The sequence below is a fragment of the Anolis sagrei genome, chromosome Y, assembly GCF_037176765.1.
Source record: "Anolis sagrei isolate rAnoSag1 chromosome Y, rAnoSag1.mat, whole genome shotgun sequence".
In the NCBI taxonomy this organism is placed as follows: Eukaryota; Metazoa; Chordata; class Lepidosauria; order Squamata; family Dactyloidae; genus Anolis; species Anolis sagrei.
This window is the reverse complement of record NC_090035.1, coordinates 48,905,947-48,927,267: the sequence shown is the minus strand read 5'-3', so window position 1 is coordinate 48,927,267 and position 21,321 is coordinate 48,905,947. Positions and strand designations below refer to the sequence as shown.

Below are 21,321 nucleotides of genomic sequence, written 5' to 3'. Positions count from 1 at the left end.
TCCTAGTGCCACAACCCTCGATACAGTTCCTAGTATTGTGGTGACCCCCCAACGATAAAATTATTATCGTTGCTACTTCATAACTATCATTTTGCTACTGTTATGAATCATAATGTAAATATTTGATATGCAGGATGTATTTCAATTCACTAGACCAAACTTGGCACAAGTACTCAATATGCTCAATATGCTCAAATGTGAACACTGGTGGATTTAGAGGAAAATAGACCTTGACATTTGGGAATTGTAGTTGCTGGAGATATATATATATATATGTAATATAATGTAATGTAATATTCATTTGTGGGATTAACAGAACTCAAAAACCTCTGGACGAATTGACTCTAAATTTGGCCACAAGACACCTAAGAATCCAATGTATGTCCACTCAAAAAAAAAAACCCTGATTTTATCATTTGGGAGTTGTAGTTGCTGGGATTTATAGTTCACCTACAATTAAAGATAATTTGAACTCCACCAATGATGAAATTGATGAAATTGAGCCAAATGTGGCATACAGGACTCCCATGACCAACAGAAAATACTAGAAGGGTTTGGTAGCATTGACCTTGAGTTTGGGAGTTGTGGTTCACCTACATCCAGAGGGCACTGTGGACTCAAACAAGATGGATCTGGACCAAACTTGGTGCGAATATTTCATATGCCCAAATATGAACACAGATGGAGTTTGGGGGAAATAGATCTTGACATTCTGGAGTTGTAGTTACTGGTATTTATAGATCACCTACAACCAAAGAGCATTCTGAACCCCACCAACGACAGCATTGGGGCAAACTTCCCACACAGAAGCTCCATGACCAACAGAAAATACTTAAGGCCATTCAGTCCAACTCCCTCATTAGGGCAAGAAAACGTAATCAAAGACCTCCTGACAAAGAACTATCCAGCAATAGACACACAGAGATATATAGTATCATAGATTTGAAAGATACCCCTAAAGAAGGACAATTATATGTTTCCTGTTCCAGAGTAGGCAAACCAGACAATCTCTACATCAACACTGACAAAGAAACAAGAAATGCTGTTTACCAACAAATATAAAAACATTAGAAACCAACACTTTCCAATTTCTTTATTTTCCAGATCACTAGACTGGGCCACAGCAATGCTTGGCAGGGGACAGCTAGGACATAACAGTGCTCCATGCAGTCATGCCAGCCACATGACCTTGGAGGTGTCGCTGACTCTTCGGCTTAGAAATGGAGATGAGCACTACACCCCAGAGTCAGACACAACTGGACTTAATGTCAGGGGATAACCTTTACTTACCGTAAAAACAGGCATACTAGACGACTTTCTAAGCCAAGAAAGTCATCTTAAAAGTGGGGGGGGGGGGGGTCATCTTGTGTGCCGGCTATAAGTTCCACCACTTGAGGATGCCGAGAGCGAGGGACGCCAGCAGCCATGAGAGGCCAAAGGGAGCCTGCTGGTATCGCAGCTGAGCTGGCCAGCACTCCCGGCAGACCTGCCGATCCTCCTCCTCCCCCCTCCTTGCACAAGCCCAGCTGGCCATCACCCCCGGCAGCACTGCCGCTCCTCCTCCTCCCCGTCCTCCTCCTGAAGGAAAAAGGGGCAGAAGAGGCTGCCCCCAAGCCTCCCATTCCCGGCCTCTTTCTCCCTCTCCTTCCTCAAACAGTGCTACTCAAGGAGACTCCAAACAAAGGCACCTCCGAGAAAGTCCTGCTGGAGAAACTTCTTCTTTCTCCCTCCCCTCTTTGGGGTTCCTTTCCTGTCTCTGTGCTCAGCTCCCTCTGAAAGAACAGCCGCTCTTAAGTTTTAAAAGTTTTAAATAGCCTGCAGAGGGAGGAAGAAAAAGGTCTCTTTCCCCCGTTTGGTTTTGTTTCTGCAGCCAAGAGCGAGGCAGCCTTAAAGGGGAAGTCCCAGTGCAAGGGCCATCAACTCTTAAAGGGGAATCCCCCCCCCCCCAAAAGATTCAGTGCCATGGAATCACAGGAGTTGTAGTTTTACAAAGTCCTTAGCCTTCCCTGTTTAAGAGAGCCAGTACCATACCAAACTACAAGTCCCAGTTTTATATCAGATTGTTTTGAATTTCAACTCCCACAATTCCTAACAGCTACTGGCTGGGTTGCTGTGAGTTTTCCAGACTGTATAGCCATGTTCAAGAAGTGTCCTCTCCTGATGTTTTGCCCAGATCTATGCCAGGCATCCTTGGAGGTTGTGAGGTCTGTTGGAAACATGGCAAGTGGGGTTTATATATCTGTGGAAAGTCCAGGGTGGGACAAAGAACTCTGCTTGTCTGCTTGAGGCAAGTGGGAATGTTGTCATTGGCTACCTTGATTAGCATTGAATGGCCTTGCAGCTTCAAAGCCTGGCTGCTTCCTGCCTGGGGGAATCCTTTGTTGGGAGGTGTTAGTTGGTCCTGATTTTTTATTGTCTGGATTTCCCCTGCTTTTGAGTGTTGTTTTTTATTTACTGTCCTGATTTTAGAGGAGTTTTTTTAAATACTGGTAGCCAGATTTTGTTCATTTTCATGGGTTCCTCCTTTCTGTTGAAATTGTCCACATGCTTCTGTGGATTGCAATGGCTTCTCTGTGGAGTCTGACATGATGGTTGTTAGACTGGTCCAGCATTTCTGTGTTCTTAAATACTGACTGTTAGGAATTGTGGGAGTTGAAGTCCAAAACACCTGGAGGGCTACAGTTTGCCCATGCCTGATTTAGATCTATCTCAAAAAGGGTATATTCATCAAACCCTTTGGGCATGACCTTGGAAATATCTGGCTGCAGTGCAAAATGTTCTCACGTGTTGGGTTTTGGAAGCTGCACAAGATGGCTTTATGACAACTTCTGTCCCCTCAGCTTACCACTACTTGCTGCATTTCCCTCCCCTGGCTTATACTTGAGTCAATAAATTTTCCCAGTTTTTGGTGGTAAAATTAGGTGCCTCAGCTTATATTCGGGTCATCTTATACTCGAGTATATATGGTAACTAGAACTGGATGGCCACCTGTTGGGGAGGCTTGCATTGTGTCTTCCTGCCTGGCAGGAGTGAGTGGGTTGGAATGGATGGCCATTGGAGTCCCAACTCTAGCTTTCTGTTGTTGTTGTTATTGTTAAGCAGAGTTGTATGGCCACCTGTTAGGAAGGCTTGCATTGTGTCTTCCTGCCTAGCAGGAATGGGGTTGGACTGAATGGTCATTGAGGTCCCTTCTATTATTGTTGTTGTTATTATTGCTATTGTTGTTATTGCTATTATTAAGTAGAACAGGATGGCCATCTGTCAGGAGGGCTTGGACATGTGTTCCTGTCTGGCAGAATTAGGGTTAGACTGGATAGCCATTGGAGTCCCTTCCAATTCTAGATTTCCATTATTGTTGTTGTTGTTGGGGAAAGGACATTGGACCCGGCCCTGGTCTCACTCTAGGTAAGGTAAGGTAAAAATTTATAGAAATTTATTACGCTTCATGGACCCACAACTGTTAAATAAATAATAAACATACAGGAGTTTACAGGTGAGGTAAAGGTTTTCTCCTGACGTTAAGTCCAGTCATGTCCGGCTCTGGGGGTTGGCGCTCATCTCCATTTCTAAGCCGAAGAGCTGGATAATGCTTTGATAGTCTTGGATTTGAAATCAAATCTGATGTTTTTATTTTTAATTTTTATTTGGTGTGCGATGGAAGAGGGGTGGTCTTATACAGCGAGTATATACCAAACTCTATATTTTAACTGGAAAAGTTGGGAGTTGTCTTATATGCCCAGTCGTCTTATATGCCAGAATATACGGTACCTATACAAAATAGCCCGAAACTTCCAGTAATCGTGTCATCAGGTTTCCTTTTTCCTTTAATAGTTAATATAATTCTATCTCTGCTACCACAGAGTAGTTTGCAAAGTTATGATATGGAACCTACATGTCATTTGACCGTTCAACAGGTGACCACACCAAAAACTCCCACAAGCCCGGAGATTCTCATTTTACTTATTTATTTATTTGTTTATTTATTTATTATTTCAAAGTTTTCTATACCGAGCTTCTCACCTCTTAGAGGGACTCAGCCCGGTTTACAACCATAAAAACCTACAATCAGTAAAATATCATAGTTCATAATTACAATAACACATTTAAAATAACAACTATATTTAAAAGTATGGTGGTCAGTCATCATATTAAAAACAAGTATACCACATCTTCCATCCACAATCCTAGGGTGCTGTCTCATTCATCGAAAGCCTGTCTCCACAACCACGTCTTCGCCCGTTTCCTGAATGTCAGGATAGACGGGGCGGTTCTGACCTCCGATGGGAGAGAGTTCCAGAGTCACGGGGCCACCACCGAGAAGGCCCTGTCCCTCGTCCCCACCAGGCAACTGAGCATCCCACAGGAAAGACCTGGTGCCCAGAGGACTGACTCATCCCCAATTAGAGGAGCCAGCAGGAGTGTTTTCAAATTCAGATTCCCAGGTCACTTGGCACTCCCCCACCCCAAACGCTTCTGCTGGAGTGTGAAGCAGGGCAATGTGACCCAGACAGAGGCAGCACATGGAGAGAGTTGTGCTTTTGAAGAGGCCTTGCAGGTTAAACCCCAAAGAAAAGGAAGCCATTCCTCTCTGCTTCCCCCTCCAATTCCTCAGTCCCAGATCTCATTACAAGCTAGCACAGCCCTAACAACACAGCCCTGTTTATCAAGGCGCTGGTCTCTTAAGTGTTTCAGAGGCTCCGTTTCCACTGGGCTGACACACACTATTTATAGATGCTTACCACACTCCCAGATCTTTCCTCAGGATCTCAGCAGAAATAGACTGCCCCCCAGGTCCCTGAAGCCTCTCTCTTAGGCAGCCAGAGCAAGGTGTTCGGCCAGATCTCACACTGTGAGAGAATTGGCTGTCTGCAAGGACGTTCCCAGGGGACGCCCGGATGATTTGATGTTTTTATCATTTTTGTGGGAGGCTTCTATCATGTCCCCGCTTGGGGAGCTGGAGCTGACAGAGGGAACTCATCCACCTCCCCGGATTTGAACCTGCGACCTCTCGGTCTTCAGTCCTTCCGGCACAAGGGTTTAATCCACTGGGCCACCAGGGACTCCATATTATATATGATATTATATTATTATATATGATAATATAATATAATATAATATATAATTATTATATCATGACGATATCTCTCTCTTCGTACCAACCTGGGCCCTTCGATCTTCAGGTGAGGCCCTCCTTTCGCCCCTGCCAATCTCAAAAGTTTGTCTTGTGGACACAAGGGAGAGAGCCTTCTCCTCTGCGGCTCCCCGACTCTGGAACTCATTACCTGGAGAGATCAGGAAAGTCCCTACACTAGAAAAGTTTAAAAAGAACCTTAAAACTGATTTCCACTGCGCCTTTGGCGAGTAGGTGCACAACATGACTCTATTGTTCCCCTCAACACTTCTGCCACTGGAGTACATGCCCCCCAAATGGGAAGTTTAGTTTCACAACCCTGTGTGTTTTTATGAGCTCCCTGCAAATAACTTGATCCTATTTTTGTCTCGTTAGAGTCTTTTAACATTTTATCCTGCACATGTAGTCTGCCCACTGTTATAGTGATTGTGTTTATTCTAATATTATTTTGTTACTGTATACATATCTTTTTTTCTATGTAATTTTGATGATGTTGCTTGTTGTTTATGTTTTGGTTTTATTTTGCTGTAACATGTTGTCCAGGCTTGGCTCCATGTAAGCAGCTCCTAGTCCCCATTGGGGAGAAGGTGGCAGGGTATAAATAAAGTTGATTATTATTATTATTATTATTATTATTATTATTATTATTATCTATTTGAGATTATATGTAATATTACTAAAGATATTGCAGTATAGTGATATAGTACAATATAGTAATATATAATGCTAATATTGTGCTATGCTAATAATATTATATACTAGCTTGGGGATCCGGCACTGCCCGGGTTATTAGAGAAAGTGAGTAATGGCGGTTCTGTATGCCAAATTTGGTCTTTATTGGTCATTGGATAATGGCTGCATTGTTTTCAGGAAGTGAGTGAAGGCACTCATCATCCATGGTGAATGAGTGAAACCACAGTGGTTTCAGATGAGTGAAGTCTCATCATCCATGGTCCACCCTCCTCCAAAAAGCAGCAGGATATGGATATAGAGTGGGTCATGGGGGCTATGTGTGCCAAGTTTGGTCTTTATCAGTCATTGGATGAGGGTAGCCGTGGTTTCAGTAAGTGAGTGAAGGTACAGCAAGTACCATCACCCAAAGTCCATCCTCCTTCAAACTGCAGCAGGATGTAGAGTGGGTCATAAGGGCTCTGTGTGCTAATTTTGGTCTTGAACAGTCATTGGATTAGGGTCGCAGTGGTTTCAGTAAGTGAGTGAAGGTACTGAAAATCCCAGTTTCCATGATCCACCCTCCTCTAAATTGAAACAGGATGTAGATAGGGTCATGGGAGCTCTGTGTGCCAAGTTTGGTCTTGATCAGTCATTGGCTCAGGGTTGTAGTGGTTTCAGTAAGTGAGTAAAGGTACTGCAAGTCCCATCAACTATGGTCAACCCTCCAAAACTGCAGCAGGATGTAGAGTGGATCATGGGGGCTCTGTGTGCCAAGTTTGGTCTTTATTGGTCATTAGATGAGGATTGCGGCAATCTTGGGAAGGGAGTGGAGGTACATGAAGTCCCATCATCCATGGTCTGTCTTCATCCAAACTGCACCATGATGTAGAGTGGGTCATTGGGGCTCCATGTGCCAAGTTTGGTTTTGATCAGTCATTGGTGAGTGTCTGATTGATCTCAGAAAGTGAGTGAAGTTTCTGCAAGTCCCATCATCCATCTCCAAATTTTACCAAACGACACCAGGATGTAAAGTGGGTCATGAGACGTCTATGTGCCAAGTTTGGTCTTGATCAGTCATTGGATGAGGTTTGCAGAGGTCTCAGAATGTGAGTGAAGGTACTGGAAGTCCCATCATCCAGGTCAACCCTCCTCCAAAACCACAGCAGGATGTAAAGTGGGTCATGGGGGTTGTGTGTGCCAAGTTTGGTCGAGATTGGTCTTTAGATGTGGGTTGCAACAGTCTTGGGAAGTGGAGGTACTTGTGGTCCCATCATCCATTGTCTGTCCTCCTCGAAAGTGCACCAGGATGTAGAGTGGGTCATGGGGGCTCTGTGTGCCAATTTGGTTTTGATTGGTCATTGATTAGTCGCAGTGGTTTCAGTAAGTAAGCAAAGATACTGCAAGTCCCATCATCCATGGACCATCCCCCTTGGAACTGCATCAGGATGTAGAGTGGGCCATGAGTACTCTGTGTGCCAAGTTTGGGCCTGGTCTGTGATTTGTAGGGGCTACAATGTTTTGTTGGAAGTGAATCAGCCAATCAGAGACCACATGCAAATCGTACCAAAGTGGCAGCCAGTCGGAATCTTGGAGCTTTCAGGCTGGCCAATCAGAGACCATATGCAAATAGCACCACAGCAGCAGGATATAGAGTGGGTCATGGGGGCTCTGTGTGCCATCTATGGAATCTTGGAACTTTCAGGACGGCCAATCAGAGATCATATGCAAACAGCACCACAGTGGCAGCCAATCAGAATGCTGGCACATGCACAGTCGCACCGCCTCACTTCCGCCGCATAGAAACATTGACTTTTGTTATACACTCGCTTGGGGACCCGGCGTTGCCCGGGTTATTTGAGAAAGGAATTGTGTATCAAGGTAGGTCTTTATCAGTTATTTATATGACTCGCAGTGGACTCAGGAAGTTACTGAAGGTACTGTGAGTCCCATCATCTGTGGTCCATCCACCTCCAAACTGCTCCAGGATGGAGAGTGGGTCATGGAGGCTCTGTCTGCCAAGTTTGGTCTTGATTGGTCATTAGATGAGTGTTGCAGAAGTCTTGGGAAGTGAGAGAAGGTACTGCAAGTCCCATCATCCATCGTCTGTCCTCCTACAAACAGCACCAGGATTTAGAGTGGCTAATGGGGTCTCTGTGTGTCAAGTTTGGTCTTGATCGGTTATTAGTTGAGGGTTGCAGCAGTCTTGGGAAGTGAGTGAAGGTACTTGAAGCCCCATCATCCATCGTCCATCTTCCTAACAGCACCGGGAAGTAGAGTGGCCCATGGGGGCTCTGTGTGCCAACTGTGGTCTTGATCAGTCATTAGATGAGGGTTGCAGCAGTCTTGGGAAGTGAGTGGAGGTACTTCAAGTCCCATCATCCATGGTCCATCATGCTTGAAACAGCATCGGGATGTAGAATGGGTTATGGGGGTTCTGTGTGCCAACTTTGGTCTTGATCAGTCGTTGGATGAGGTTCGCAGAGGTCTCAGAATGTGACTGAAAGTACTGGAAATCCCATCATCCAAGGTCCATCCTTCTCCAAGCAGCACCAGGATGTAGAGTGGGGCATGCGGGCTCTGCGTGCCAACTTTGGTATTGATTGGTTATTAGATGAGGGTTGGAACAGTCTTGGGAATTGAGTGGAGGTACTTCAAGTCCTATCATTCCTAGTCCATCCTGCTGGGAACTGCACCAGGATGTAGAGTTGGTCATGCGAGCTCTCAGTGTGAATTGTGGTCCTGATCCATCACTGTTAGCAGCTGTATTGCTATTAGGAAGGGAGTGCAGGTATTGCAAGTCCCATTATCCATGGTGGGTCCTCCTCCAAACTACACCACGATGTAGAGTGTGCCAAGTTTGGTCTTTTTCGGTAATGGGTTGAGGGTTGTAGTGGTCTCAGGAATTGAGCAAAGATACTGCAAGTTCCATAATCCGTGGTTCATCCCTGGACAAACCACACCAGGACGTAAAGTGATTCATGAGAGGTCTATGTGCCAAGTTTTGTCTTGATCAGTCACTGGATGAGGTTAACAGCAGTCTCAGAATGTGAATGATGGTACTGCAAGTCCCATAATCCATGGTTCATCCTCTTCCAAACAGCAGTAGTATGTAGAGTGGGTCATGGGGGCTCTGTGTGCCAAGTTTGGTCTGTATTGGTAATTTTCTGACACAGCATTTGGTATTTTCCTTTCCTCTCTTTGTCATCTCGGAATCTTGGAATTGAGGCTGGCCAATCAGAGACCATAAGCAAATTTCCTTCTCTCATTTCTGTCATGAACGCTTTTCTTCACCAGGGGCTCCTGTTGAAGCTGGCCAATCAGAGACCATATGCAAATAACACCACAGCAGCAGCCAATCAGAAAGCTGGAACATACACCGCCACACATGTCCACCGCATAACACTTTGACTTTTATTATAGACTAGCTTGGGGACCCGTCACTGCCTGCGTTATTAGAGAAAGTGGTGGTTCTGTATGCCAAGTTTGGTCTTTATTGGTCATTGGATAACAGCTGCATTGTTTTCAGGAAGTGAGTGAACGAACTTAAAGTCCCATCATCCATAGTCCACTCTCCTCCAAACAGCAGCAGGATATAGAGCGGGTCATGGGGGCTCTGTGTGCTCAATTTGGTCTTTATCGGTCATTGGATGAGGGTGGCAGTGGTTTCAGTAAGTTTGTGAAGGTACCGCAAGTCCCATCATCCAAAGTCCACCCTCCTCCAAACTGAAACAGGATGTAGATAGGGTCATGGGGGCTCTGTGTGCCAAGTTTGGTATTGGTCAGTCATTGGTTCAGGGTCGCAGTGGTTTCAGTAAGTGAGTGAAGGTACTGCAAGTCCCATCATCCATGGTAAACCCTCCTCCAAGCTGCAGCAGGATGTACAGTGGGTCATGGGCGCTCTGTGTGGCAAGTTTGGTCTTGTTTGGTCATTAGATGAGGGTTGCAGCAATCTTGGGAAGGGAGTGGAGGTACTTAAAGTCCCATCATCCATGGTCTGTCCTCCTACAATCTGCACCAGGATGTAGAGTGGGCCATTGGGGCTCTGTGTGCCAAGTTTGTTGTTGATCAGTCATTGGTGAGGGTCTCAGTGCCTTCAGAAAGTGAGTGAAGTTACTGCAAGTCCCATCATCCATCTCCAATTTTTTCCAAACCACACTAGGACGTTAAGTGGGTCATGAGAGGTCTATGTGCCAAGTTTGGTCTTGATGAGTCATTGGATGAGATTAACATCGGTCTCAGAATGTGAGTGAAGGTACTGAAAGTCCCATCATCCATGGTCAACCCTCCTCCAAAACTGCAGCAATATGTAGAGTGGGTCATGGGGGCTCTGTGTGCCAAGCTTGGTCTTGATTGGTCATTAGATGTGGATTGCAGCAGTCTTGGGGAGTGGAGGGTCTTGAAGTCCCATCATCCATGGTCTGTCCTCCTCAAAAGTGCACCAGGATGTAGAGTGGGTTATGGGGGCTCTGTGTGCCAATTTGGCCTTGATTGGTCATTGGATGATGGCCGCAGTGGTTTCAGTGAGTAAAGCCACTGCAAGTCCCATCATCCATGGTCTATCCCCCTTAGAACTGCATCAGGATGTAGAGTGGGCCATGAGTACTCTGTGTGCCAATTTGGGCCTGGTCTGTGATTTGTAGGGGCTACCATATTCTGTGTGGAGCCCCCGGTGGCGCAGTGGGTTAAAGCACTGAGCTGCTGAGCTTGTTGATCGAAAGGTTGCAAGTTCGATTCCGGGGAGCGGCGTGAGCTTCCGCTGTCAGCCCTAGCTTCTGCCAACCTAGCAGTTCGAAAACATGCAAATGTGAGTAGATCAATAGGTACCGCTCTGGCGGAAAGGTAACGGCGCTCCATGCAGTCATGCCAGCCACATGACCTTGTGTCTACGGACAATGCTGGCTCTTCGGCTTAGAAATGGAGATGAGCACCACACCCCAGAGTCAGACATGACTGGACTTAATGTCAGGGGACTACCTTTACCTTTTTACCATATTCTGTGGGAAGAGAATCGGGTGAAGGTACTGCAAATCTCATCATTTGTGGCCCATCCTGCCCTTAACTACACCAGGTTTTAAAGTGAGCTATTGAGCTTCTGTGTGCCGAGTTTGGTCCTGATCTGTCATTGGTGTGGGCCACAGTGCAAAAAGTGAGTTCATATACTGCAAGTTCTGTCATACATAGTCCGTCCTCGCTCAAACTGCACCAGGATGTTGAGTGGGTCTTGCGGGGGGGGGGGGGGGGGGGGTCTGTGTGCCAGGTTTGGTCTTGTTCTATTATTGTTGGGGGCCACAAGTTGTTTTGGATTTCAACTCCAACCATTCCTTACAGCTTCAGGCCCCTTTCTTATTCCCTTTGCTGCCTCGGAATGTTCAGGCTGGCCAATCAGAGACCATATGCAAATTGTTCCTTGGAATGTTGAAGTTGGTCAATCAGTGACCATATGCAGATTGTACCGCAGTGGTAGCCAATCGGAATCTTGGAACTTTATGGCTGGCCAATCAGAAAGCCGACACATACACCGCCACACTTCCGCCGCATACAAACTTTTATTTTTATTATATACTAGCTTGGGGACCTGGCGCTGCCCGAGTTATCTGAGAAAGGAATTGTGTCTCAAGGTTGGTCTTTATCAGTTATTTATATGGCTCGCAGTGGTCTCAGGAAGTTAGTGAAGGTTCTGCGAGTCCCATCATGGTCTGTCCTCGTCAAAAGTGCACCAGGATGTAGAGTGGGTCATGGGGACTCTGTGTGCCAAGTCTGGTCGTGATCAGTCATTTGAGAGGGTCTCAGTGGTCTCAGGATGTGAGTGAAGTGACTGCAAGTCCCATCATCCATTGACAAATTCTTGCAAACAGCACCAGTATGTAGAGTGGGTCATGCGGGCTCTCTGTGTAAATTGTGGTACTGATCCATCATTGTTGGCAGTTGTAATGGTCTTAGGAAGAGAGTGCTAGTATTGCAAGTCCCATCATCCATGGTGCATCCTCCTCCAAACTGCATCCTCCTCCAAACTCCTCCAAACAGGATGTAGAGTGCATCATGGAGACTCAGTGTGCCAAGTTTGGTCTTTATCGGTAATTGGTTGAGGGTTGCAGTGGTCTCAAGAATTGAGCAAAGGTACTGCAAGTCCCATAATCCATGGTCCATCCCTGGCCAAACCACACCAAGACGTAAAGTGGGTCATGAGAGGTCTATGTGCCAAGTTTGGTCCTGATCAGTCATTGGATGAGGTTAACAGCGGTCTCAGAATGTGAGTGATGGTACTGCAAGTCCCATCATCCATGGTCCTCCAAACTGCAGTAAGATATAGGATGGGTCTTGTGGGCTCTGTGTGCCAAGTCTGGTCTGTATTGGTAATTTTCTGACAGAGCTGCTGGCCTTTCTTTTCCTCTCTTTGTCATCTCAAAATCTTGGAATTGAGGCTGGCCAATCAGAGACCATATGCAAATTTCCTTCTCTCATGTCTCCGTTTCTGTCATGAACCCTTTTCTCCACCAGGGACTCCTGTAAAGCTGGCTAATCAGAGACCATATATAAATAGCACCACAGCATCAACCAATCAGAATCTTGGAACTTTCAGGCTGGCCAATCAGAATGCTGGCACATACACCGCTACACCACCACACTTTTGTCCTCCGCATACAAACTTTGACTTTTATTATATGTATAGATATAGATATAGATATAGACTAGCTTGGGGACCCAGCGCTGCCCGGGTTATTTGAGAAAGGAATTGTGTATCAAGGTTGGTCTTTATCAGTTATTTATATGGCTCGCAGTGGTCTCAGGAAGTTAGTGAAGGTACTGCGAGTCCCATCATCTGTGGTCCATCCTCCTCCAAATTGCACTAGAATGGGGAGTGGGTCGTGGGGGCTCTGTGTGCCAAGTTTTGTTTTTGCTCAGTCATTGGATGGGGGTCACAGTGGTTTCAGAAAGTGAGTTTAGGTACTCCACGTCCCATAATCCATAGTCTGTTCTCCCCCAAACCTCACCAGAATGTTGAGTTGGCCATGGGGGCTCTCTGTGCCAAGTTTGGTCTTTATTGGTATTTGGATAAGTATCGCTGTTGTTTCAGAAAGTGAGTGAAGGTACTGGAAGTCCCATCATCCATCGTATGTCCTCCTCCAAACAGCATCGGGATGTAGAGTGGGTCGTGGGGGCTGTGTGCCAAGTTTGGTTTTGATTGGACATTAGATGAGGGTTGCAGCCATCTTGGTAAGGGAGTGGAGGTACTTGAAATCCCATCATCCATGGTCTGACCTCCTCGAAAGTGCACCAGGATGTAGAATGGGTCATGGGGACTCTGTGTGCCAAGTTTGGTCTTGATCAGACATTGTTGAGGGTCTCAGTGGTCTCAGGAAGTGAGTGAAGTGACTGCAAATCCCGTCATCCATTGTCAAATTCTTCCAAACCGCACCAGGATGTAGAGTGGTTCATGCCGCTCTCTGTGTAAATTGTGGTCTTGATCCATCATTGTTGGCAGTTGTAATGGTCTTAGGAAGGGAGTGCAGGTATTGCAAGTCCCATCGTCCATGGTGCATCCTCCTCCAAACTGCACCTGGATGTAGAGTGCGTCATGGAGACTAAGTGTGCTAAGTTTGGTCTTTATCGGTAATTGGATGCAGTGGTCTCAAGAATTGAGCAAAGGTACTGCAAGTCCCATAATCCATGGTCCATCCCCGGCCAAACCACACCAGGACGTAAAGTGAGAGGTCTATGTGCCAAGTTTGGTCCTGATCAGTCATTGGATGAGGTTAACAGCGGTCTCAGAAAGAGTACAGGTATTGCAAGTCCCATCATCCATGGTGCATCCTCCTCCAAACCGCACCAGGATGTAGAGTGCATCATGGAGACTAAGTGTGCTAAGTTTGGTCTTTATCGGTAATTGCATGAGGGTTGTCGAGTGGGTCATGGGGGCTTTGTGTGCCAAGTTTGGTCTGTATTGGTAATTTTCTGACAGAGCCCCTGGCCTTTTCCTTTCCTCTCTTTGTCATCTCGGAATCTTGGAATTGAGGCTGGCCAATCAGAGACCATATGCAAATTTCCTTCTCATGTCCCCGTTTCTGCCATGAACTGTTTTCTCCACCAGGGGCTCCTATTGAAGCTGGCCAATCAGAGACCATATGCAAATAGCACCACAGCGGCAGCCAATCAGAACGCTGGCACATACTCCTCCCGCCACACCGCCACACGTCCGCCGCATACAAACTTTGACTTTTATTATATGTATAGATAGATAGATAGATAGATAGATAGATAGATATAGGTATAGATAGATATAGATATAGATATAGATAGTGCTTGTCCCTCTCAAAATATGATAGACGTTTTGGCTCACAGGTGTGACCAAGCTAAATTGAATCTCAAATATCATGAATCTTCTCTTTTCCCACAGCTAAATGATCAGCTTGATGTTAACCACTGGCCTATTTAGCCTAGCATTGTCCACCCCAGTGGTTGCCGTATCTTCATTTCTTCAGACAGTGTCCTCACCCGGCAATAGCCAAACAAGAGCCTCGTAATGGTAACTGTTGGAGGCTGAGCCATCTGTACTGCAAAGCACGTGCTCTGCCAGCCTCTCCCCAATGAGATATCATTGGCTTAAGCCAAAGAAAGACACCCAGGACCTCATTAAAAACAATTTCATTATCTATGCCAGGCATGGGCAAACTTGGGCCTTCCCTCCAATTGTATTGGACTTCAACTCTCACAATTCCTAGTGGCTGAGGGAGAAAAGGAAAGAACCCGAGGCTGCTAGATATTGTGGGAGTTGAAGTCCAAAACACCTGGAGGGAGGCCCCAAGTTTGCCCTCCCTCCCTCCTGAGCTACACCAACTCCAGATTCCAGAGCATGGGAATCCTGCTTTTGGCTTTCCTCTTCCAAGGGAGATACATGCCCTGTTTACAACACACTGAGCCCAGCCCTACGGAAAAAGAAGTTTGAGACAGATTAGCAAGGAAGATACTGCCCTCATTCACAAAACTGGGATGTGCAAACATTATTCGCTGATACATCACACAGTCCTAGACACTTGGGAAGTGTCTGACGTGTGATCCAATTCAATAGCCAGCAGAGTGATCTTGTTTGCTGTGGACTCATCTTGTTGTGTTTCTAATAATAATAATAATAATAATAATAATAATAATAATAATAATAATAATAATAGCAGAAAAGAAAACTGACAAAGGAAGGCACTACATGGACAGGTTCTGGCAAAAATTGAGAGCCAAATTGACAAAGAAAAAACATGGCTGTCACTCACAAATGGAACTTTGAAAAAGGAGACGGAGGGTCTGATCCTGGCAGCCCAAGAACAAGCCATTTGAACCAATGACATCAAAGTCAGAATTGAAAAGTCGACAACAGATCCATAAATGTAGACTCTGCAAGGAAGCAGATGAAACAATAGATCACATCCTCAGCTGCTGCAAGAAGACTGCGCAGAGAGACCACAAGCAGAGACATAACACCGTTGCTCAAATGATTCATTGGAACTTGTGACACAAATACCATCTTCCCGCAACAAAGAACTGGTGGGATCACAAACTGGAAAAAGTTACAGAGAATGAACACGCCAAACTCCTCTGGGACTTCCGAATTCAGACAGACAGAGTTCTGGAGCACAACACTTCTGACTTCACAATCGTGTTAAAAAACAAAGTATGGATTGTCGATGTTGCAATCCCAAGTGACAGCAAGATTGCAGAGAAACAACAGGAAAAGATGACACGATATGAGGATTTAAAGATCAAACTGCAAACACTCTGGCACAAGCCAGTCAAGGTGGTCCCAGTAGTGATTGGCACACTGGGTGCAGTGCCTAAAGACCTTGGCCTGCACTTAAACACAATTGGCACTGACAAAATTACCATCTGTCAGCTGCAGAAGGCCACCTTATTGGGATCTGCACGCATTATTCGCCGATACATCACACAGTCCTAAACACTTGGGAAGTGTCCGACGTGTGATCCAATACAACAGCCAGCAGAATATCTGCTGTGGACTCATCTTGTTGTGTTTCTAATAATAATAATAATAATTCAGTTCTTGTGGGGTTTTTCGGGCTATATGGCCATGTTCTAGAGGCATTTCTCCTGACGTTTTGCCTGCATCTATGGCAAGCTTTCTCAGAGGTGAGGTCTGCTGGAGCTGGGAAAAAAGGGGTTTATATATCTGTGGAATGACCAGGGTGAGACAAAAGACTTTTGTAAGTTGGGTTGGGTGTGAATCTTTCAACTGACCACCTTGATTAGCATACAATGGGCTGACTGTGCCTGGAGCAAACTCTTCTTGAAGGGTGATTAGATGTCCCTGCCTGTTTTTCTCTCTGCTGTTTTTGCTGTTGCTATTTTAGAATTTTTTAATACTGGTAGCCAGATTTTGTTCATTTTCATGGTTTCTTCCTTTCTGTTGAAGGAAGAAAGGAAGAAACCATGAAAATGAACAAAATCTGGCTAACAGTATTAAAAAATTCTAAAATTGCAACAGCAAAAACAGCAGGGAGAAAAACAGGCAGGGACATCTAATCACCCTTCAAGAAGAGTTTGCTCCAGGCACAGTCAGCCCATTGTATGCTAATCAAGGTGGTCAGTTGAAAGATTCACACCCAACCCAACTTACAAAAGTCTTTTGTCTCACCCTGGTCATTCCACAGATATATAAACCCCATTTTTCCCAGCTCCAGCAGACCTCACCTGAGGAAGCTTGCCATAGATGCAGGCAAAACGTCAGGAGAAATGCCTCTAGAACATGGCCATATAGCCCGAAAAAACCCACAAGAACTGAGTGATTCCGGCCATGAAAGCCTTCGACAATACAATAATAATAACAACAACAACAACAACAACGACTCTAGTACAAGCCAGTCAAGGTGGTCCCAATGGTGATGGGCACACTGAGTGCAGTACCTAATGACCTTGGTCTGCACTTAAAAACTATTGGCACTGAGAAAATTACCACCTGTCAGCTGCAAAAGGCCACCCTACTCAGATCTGTATGCATTATTTGCCAATACATCACAGTCCTAGACACTTGGGAAATGTCCGATATGTGATCCAATACAACAGCCAGCAGAGTGATCTTGTTTGCTGTGTACTGATCTTGTTCTGTATCAAATAATAATAATAATAATTTTTCTTTAGTGTCAGGAGCGACTTGGGAACTTTTTCCATGCCAAACATCAACGAAGCCTGATAACTCAACCCTCAAAGGCTTGAACATCACCCAGTGCACCTCATCATCAGCCCCACTGCGACTGCTAATTTATTCCTGCGTGAGCCAAAGTGTTTGGATGCCACTTACTCTTCGAGACAAAGAAAGACAGGAGGTGGGAAACCCCATGGATGGAGCAAACATGAGTCCTCTCCTTGGGTCTTTGGGGATCAGGACTGAAGACAGACCCGGTCACCAGGAGCACAGCAAAGGAGGGAGCAAGACTATGTAAACAATCCAGAATTCTGTTGCAAGTGCTCCATTCTATTTTTAACAAAACGCCATTCAAATGTATATGTAAGAGCAGGGGTGTCAAAGCTTTATGGTCACCTTAGATCCATGGACAGAGAATCTGTGGATACTGGGGACCACTATATATATAATATTTATTTATTTATTTATGATATTTATATGTCGCCCTTTTCACCCCAAAGGGGACTTACTAGAGCGGCTTACTAGATATATACACATACAATATATTATATTATTAGCATAGTACAATATCATTATTATGTATTAAAATATACAATTATGATATCATATTATTATTAGTAGTAGAAGTAGTAGTAGTAGAAATAGATATAGATATAGTGGTTGTGCTCTTTAGTTTTTACCAAGATACTCTTCTCTATTTGTAAATACTGAACAACAACTCCCGTCACTTTTGAGTCTCTATCTGCCATGTGGACAGGAGGAGGACGGGAATGGCAACCCTACAGCCCTTGTAGCTCCGAGGTTGGTGGAAGGTTAAAGTACATTTAGAATGCCAGGTGTCGTATTCATAAGCCTTGTCTTTCAATCCAAACTCCTCTCTCCAGGCTGAAAATAACCAACTGCAACATACTAGACGTTGCCATATCACAACTCCCATCAGCTCCTCATGAAATCAAGAGAGGAGGAACACAGGAGTTGTAGTGTAGCATGTGTGGGTAAAGTAAAAGGACATAAGTGGGCCTTGAGTTTGTGACTGAACTGGGAGAAGTAAAAAAAAGGATAATAAACCTGACATGGGCCAACTTCAGTCCTCCTTCCAGGTGTTTTGGACTTCAACTCCCACCATTCCTAACAGACTCAGGCCCCTTCCTTTTCCTTTTCTGCTTAAGTGGCTGCAGGGAAAAAGGAAAGAGCCTGAGGCTGTTAGGAATAGTGGGAGTAGAAGTCCAAAACACCTGGAAGGAGATCCAAAGTTGGCCCATGCCTGCAATAAACAGACTATCACTTGAATGGATGAACGTCTGAGTGAAGCTGTGACCCTGTGCACACCTTTTCCCTGGAGCACATGGGAACTTAAACCCAAGTCAATCCTCTCCTCTTAAAGTGCTGCCGCCTTGGGCTCCTTCTCAAGTCTCCAGGCCAAAAAGACTGTTGGCTGCAAAGGAACATTATTAGGAGGCACTTTGGTGTCAGGCTTCATCGCTCCAAACCCAAGTGAAGGCCACCTGCATGGACCCTTTCCTTGGGAGTGTGTGTGCATGTGGCACAATGACAGAAAGAGAGTGTGTGTGTGTGTTGCCTTCTTCCTTTTTCCATTGGTAGGGGAGGTCTGCTGGCCGTGCCACAGGTCAGAGCCTCTCCAGCAAACACTTTGGCAGGCAAACAGCCTCTCCCTTCTGGGCTCACCTTTTCGCCTCTTCAGCCGAGGAGGAGAGAGAGGAGGAGGAGGAGGCCACTTCACCCTCCCCCCCAACAGCTAGGGTCCAATGGGGTCCCCCACCCTCACATTCACCTCCCTGCCAGCTTCACAGGCTGAAATAATAAAGGATTGTTTGCTTGTGTGTGGGAGAGAGAGGGAGGGGGGAAGAGAGAAAGAGGAGGGGGTTCTTCAACTCCTACCCCTCCTTCCCTCTCCTTTTCCTCCTGTCCTCTTCTCTTCTCTTTGCCAAAGACAGGCAACCCCCCCTCTCCTTTTCAGCCTTAATGGCATGTGTGCTGAGCCGGATCTGTGTTGACACCCAAAGCCATGCTAAAGAAAGAAAGAAAGAAAGTGGGGGGGGGGGTGGCTTCCACACAGCCATAGAACCCAGAATATCAAAGCAGATCATCTACAATAGGTAAGGTAAAGATTGTCCCCTGACATTTAAGTCCTGTCATGTCTGACTCTGGGGTGTGGTGCTCATCTCCATTTCTAAGCCGGAGAGCCGGCGTTGTCCATAGACACCTCCAAGGCCAGGGGCCCTTATCATCCACAATAATATCCACATTATTGGTTTGAACTGGGTTATCTGGCAGTGCAGACTCAGATAACCTAATTCAAAGCAGGTATCATCCGCAATACCTGCTCTGAATTAGGTTATCTGAGTCCGCACTGCCAGATAACCCAGTTCAAAGCCAATAATGTGGGATATTAAACGGCTGTATGGAAGGGGCCAGAGAGAGAAACAGAGGGGGACAGAGAAAGAAAGAAAGAAAGAAAAGTGGTGGTGGATTATCATGTCTGGGAACCTTGGGAAGGAGAGGTGTCATGGGGTGGAAAAAGAGGGAGAGGAAGAGGGAGAGAGATGGGCAGGAAGGACAAGACACACAAACCCCCTTCCTTCCTTTCTTCTCTCCTTCCCTCTTTTCTTCTCTCCTTCCCTCCTTACTTCCTTCTCTCCTCCTTTCCTTCCTTCTCTCCTTCCTACCTCCTTTCTTTCACTCCTCTCCTTCCTTCCTTCTTTCTCTCCTCCCTCCTTTCTCTCCTTTCCTTCTCACTCCCTTTCTTCCTTCTCTCCTTACTTATTTCTCTCTTTCTTCCCTTCCTCCCTTCTCTCCTTCCTTCCTTCGTTCTCACTCCCTTCTCTCCTTCCTTCATTTCTTCCTTCTCTCCTCCCTCCCTTCTTTCTTTCGCTCCTTCCCCTTCCTTCTCTTCTTCCTTCCTTCCTTCCTTCCTTCTCTCCTTACTTGTTTCTCTCCTCCCTCCCTTCTCACTCCCTTCTTTTCTTCCTTCTCTCCATACTTCCTTCTTTCTCTCCTTACTTCCTCCTTTCCTTTCCTCTTTCTGCAACTGCCAAGGTTTTGGAGACAAAAGGCGGCTTGGTTGGGCTGTCTGCCGAGGCCTTGCCTGTTTTAAGGAACCCCCTACTTCTCTTCCTCCTCGATCCCTCTTTCCACCACCGGGGGGGGGGGTGTCTCTCCCTCTTGGCTGTCCAAGGAGAATGCTGAAGCTTCAAACAGGGGAATGAGGGGAGGCACAAACAAGCCCGAACCCTGAACAAAACAAGGCTGGGACGACTCACCCGCGGGGCTCGGGGCCGCCTGCTGCTCTTCCTGCTCGGGCTGCTCCTGCTGCTGCTGAGGCTGCTGGGCACCTCTGTGGAGGCTCTTCTTCTCTTCCAGGAGCGAAGCGGAGGCGGAAGAAGAGGAGGCCGGGGCCTGCCTGCCCCCTTCGCCAGTGCTGGGTTCTGCTTCGGCGCCGCTGCCAACCTTCAGCGACTGCATCGTCCTCCTGCTGCTGCCGCTGCTCACATTCTCTCCCCGCGCGGCTTGGCTGGACAGGGCTCCGCGCCTCCCTTTCCCTCTCTCCTTTCCTTCCTCTGCAAACCCGCCGCACAAAAGGCGGAGGCGAGCCTGGCAAAGCTCCGCTTCCCTCTCGCGGGGTGTGAGTCTCTCTCTCTGTTTCCCTGTCTCTGCTACTTCTGCTGCGTGAAGCTCCCTCCCTGGCGCTGCCTCTGGCTCTCTTTACTGCTTGGAGGCTCCCGGTGCAGGCTCTCTCCGCCCTCTTCCTCTCAGTTGCCGCCTTCTCTTCCTTTCCCTTCTCTTCCTTCGGAGGAGGAGAAGGGCTCCGCTGGGCTCCTTCCGAGCTCCTGCTGCTCCTCCCCGGCTGCCTCCGGAGCTCGACTGCTTACCTTCGCTTGTCAGCAGCATCCGGAACCCCAGGGAGAGTCCGGCAAAGCATCTTGGGGGGTGTAGTCTTTCCGAGAGGGAGGGGGTGGAGGAAGCTAACCCCGCCCCTCTGCTCCCCCCTCCTTCTGCGCTTGGTTTGTCCCAAAGAGGCGGGGCAGCCAGGAAAGGGGGGGGGGGTGTCAGCAGGGAGGGAAAGCCCCCTTCCAAGCATTAACGAAAGAAAGTTCTCGCCTTCCCCTTGGAAGCGTGGCTTGTTCACTGCCTCTTCTTCCTCTAGCCGAGCTCCAATCCGTCCCAGGTCCCAAGCAGGCAGGCTTCCAAAGCAATCCCCAAGTGTTGTGCGTGGTGGGATCCGCCAGGCTGTTTTCGCCGTCGGCGTGCCGCCAGTGCCCTCTGCCGGCGGGAAGCGGGAGTGCCGCCCTCTTCGCCTCCCAGCCCGTCCTGACACCTTATTTATTACTAACCCTCCCCTGCCACGTGTTGC

General features: G+C 46.8%; 1 protein-coding gene across 3 annotated transcripts in view; it reads right to left on the bottom strand.

The window, feature by feature from the left end:
- The window catches only part of LOC137095239 (transcription factor Gibbin-like), a 660,796-nt gene extending 639,819 nt beyond the window's left edge, over positions 1 to 20,977 (bottom strand). For 2 of the 3 annotated variants that reach the window (XR_010908820.1, XR_010908819.1), the window contains exon 1: positions 20,231 to 20,976. Coding sequence is in view for 1 of the 3 variants with exons in the window: in XM_067461679.1 (XP_067317780.1) it covers positions 20,231 to 20,432 (202 nt within the window). In the remaining 2 variants the exon portion in view is untranslated. Of the gene's footprint in view, positions 1 to 20,230 lie in introns of all 3 variants that reach the window. The other variant, XM_067461679.1, reaches the window with a different exon arrangement.
- Positions 20,978 to 21,321: the final 344 nt, after the last annotated feature.